Source organism: Mandrillus leucophaeus, unplaced genomic scaffold (genome assembly GCF_000951045.1).
Source record: "Mandrillus leucophaeus isolate KB7577 unplaced genomic scaffold, Mleu.le_1.0 Scaffold200, whole genome shotgun sequence".
In the NCBI taxonomy this organism is placed as follows: Eukaryota; Metazoa; Chordata; class Mammalia; order Primates; family Cercopithecidae; genus Mandrillus; species Mandrillus leucophaeus.
Genome location: NW_012102033.1, coordinates 1,378,993 through 1,380,310, shown reverse-complemented (window position 1 = coordinate 1,380,310; position 1,318 = coordinate 1,378,993). Strand labels below are relative to the sequence as shown.

Sequence of the window (1,318 nt, the reverse complement as noted above, 5' to 3'; positions counted from 1 at the left end):
CAGGTCCCCAGCCCCTCCTCCCTCAGACCCAGGAGTGCAGGCCCCCAGCCCCCTCCTCCCTCAGACCCAGGAGTCTGGGACCCACACCCGGCTCCAGTGCTTCAGTGGGGGCCAGAGGGGTGGGGAGGAGCCTCTACCTTCATACACGTGTTGTAGAGTGAGATGTAGTTGGTGAAGAGGTCCAGATATCGGGCAGTGAACACCACAGCAAACAGGACCTGGCTCTTCCCTGAAATTCCTGTGGTCCAGAGAGAGACAGAGAGAGGGAAAGAGAGAGAGGGAGAGAGAGAGAGAGCGAGCAAGAGAGAGAGGAGGCTGGGGGTGGGCTGCATGGGCAATAAACTAAGGCACTGCGCCCGGGACCAGCCTGGAGGCAGCTCTGGAGTGCAGCTGTCCCCGGAGGCCTCCCCAGCCGGCCCCGCCTCATCAGGGCCCTTTCCCACGGCCCACAGCCAGGGGGCAGCCCAGGCCCCCGAAGCTACTCCAGCCCGAGGCTCCGTCCCAGACTAGGCCTCATGGCCACCCCTGACCCCCTCAGGGTCCTCCTTCAGTCCGGACCTGAGGTGGGGCCTAGGGAGGACCTCCCCTGACCTCAGCCCCCCGATCTGGTCACCTTCCTCCCGTTCCCTTCCTGGCCGCCACGGTCCACGTCACCAACTCACAGCCACCTCCCCGCCTGCCATGGTTCCCTGTTCCCGGTCCGTGAACCCTCGGGCTGCCCAGACTGGGGCTGGGGGTGGCTGAATTGGGGGCCTAAAGCCATTCACATCAAACTGTATGCACCCCCGCCAGTCTGGGGAAGGCAGCTGATCCCCTGGGGACCCAGAACCTAGAAGAGAGATCCCCAGCAAGCAGTGGGGGTGGAACCTGTGCCCCTAGTGCCCCCAAACCCTGCCTGAGTCCTGGGACGCCCCCAACCCCCGCCCTCAATCTCTCTCCTTCGCCAGCCCTGGTGGGCCTCTCACCGGCACACGAACGGGACTTCCAGATTTTGAGCAGTAGCAAGATGATGGCGAGGAGGTGGGAGAGGTCTCCCAGGAATCGGAAGAGATTCATGGCTGGGGGGCCCTGGCAGGGCTGAGTGGGAGGGAGGCAGGCTGGCGGGGGGCTGCCCCCCGAGGCTGCTGGTCTGAACGGGAGGCTGGGCTGGGGGGAAGGGAGAGGGACCCTAGGTGCGCTCCGCTCCGGGGAGGGGACTCTGGGAGGGGGAGCAAAGGCCGGAGCTGGCGGCGGAGCTGGAGCCGGGAAGAGGGAGGAGAGCGAGAGGGGGAGGAGTCCGGGCCGGGAGGCTCCGCCCCCGAGGGCGGGGCCCGGATCC

General features: G+C 66.5%; 1 protein-coding gene across 5 annotated transcripts in view; it reads right to left on the bottom strand.

The window, feature by feature from the left end:
- Positions 1-1,268, bottom strand: part of KDELR1 (KDEL (Lys-Asp-Glu-Leu) endoplasmic reticulum protein retention receptor 1) — a 9,130-nt gene extending 7,862 nt beyond the window's left edge. For 4 of the 5 annotated variants that reach the window (XM_011979376.1, XM_011979379.1, XM_011979377.1 and 1 more), the window contains exons 1-2: positions 966-1,268; positions 138-238 (exon numbers count right to left, since the gene is read on the bottom strand). In XM_011979376.1, the coding sequence (XP_011834766.1) occupies positions 138-238; positions 966-1,056 (192 nt within the window). In that variant the 5' untranslated portion in view covers positions 1,057-1,268. Of the gene's footprint in view, positions 1-137; positions 609-965 lie in introns of those variants that run through there. The other variant, XM_011979378.1, reaches the window with a different exon arrangement.
- Positions 1,269-1,318: the final 50 nt, after the last annotated feature.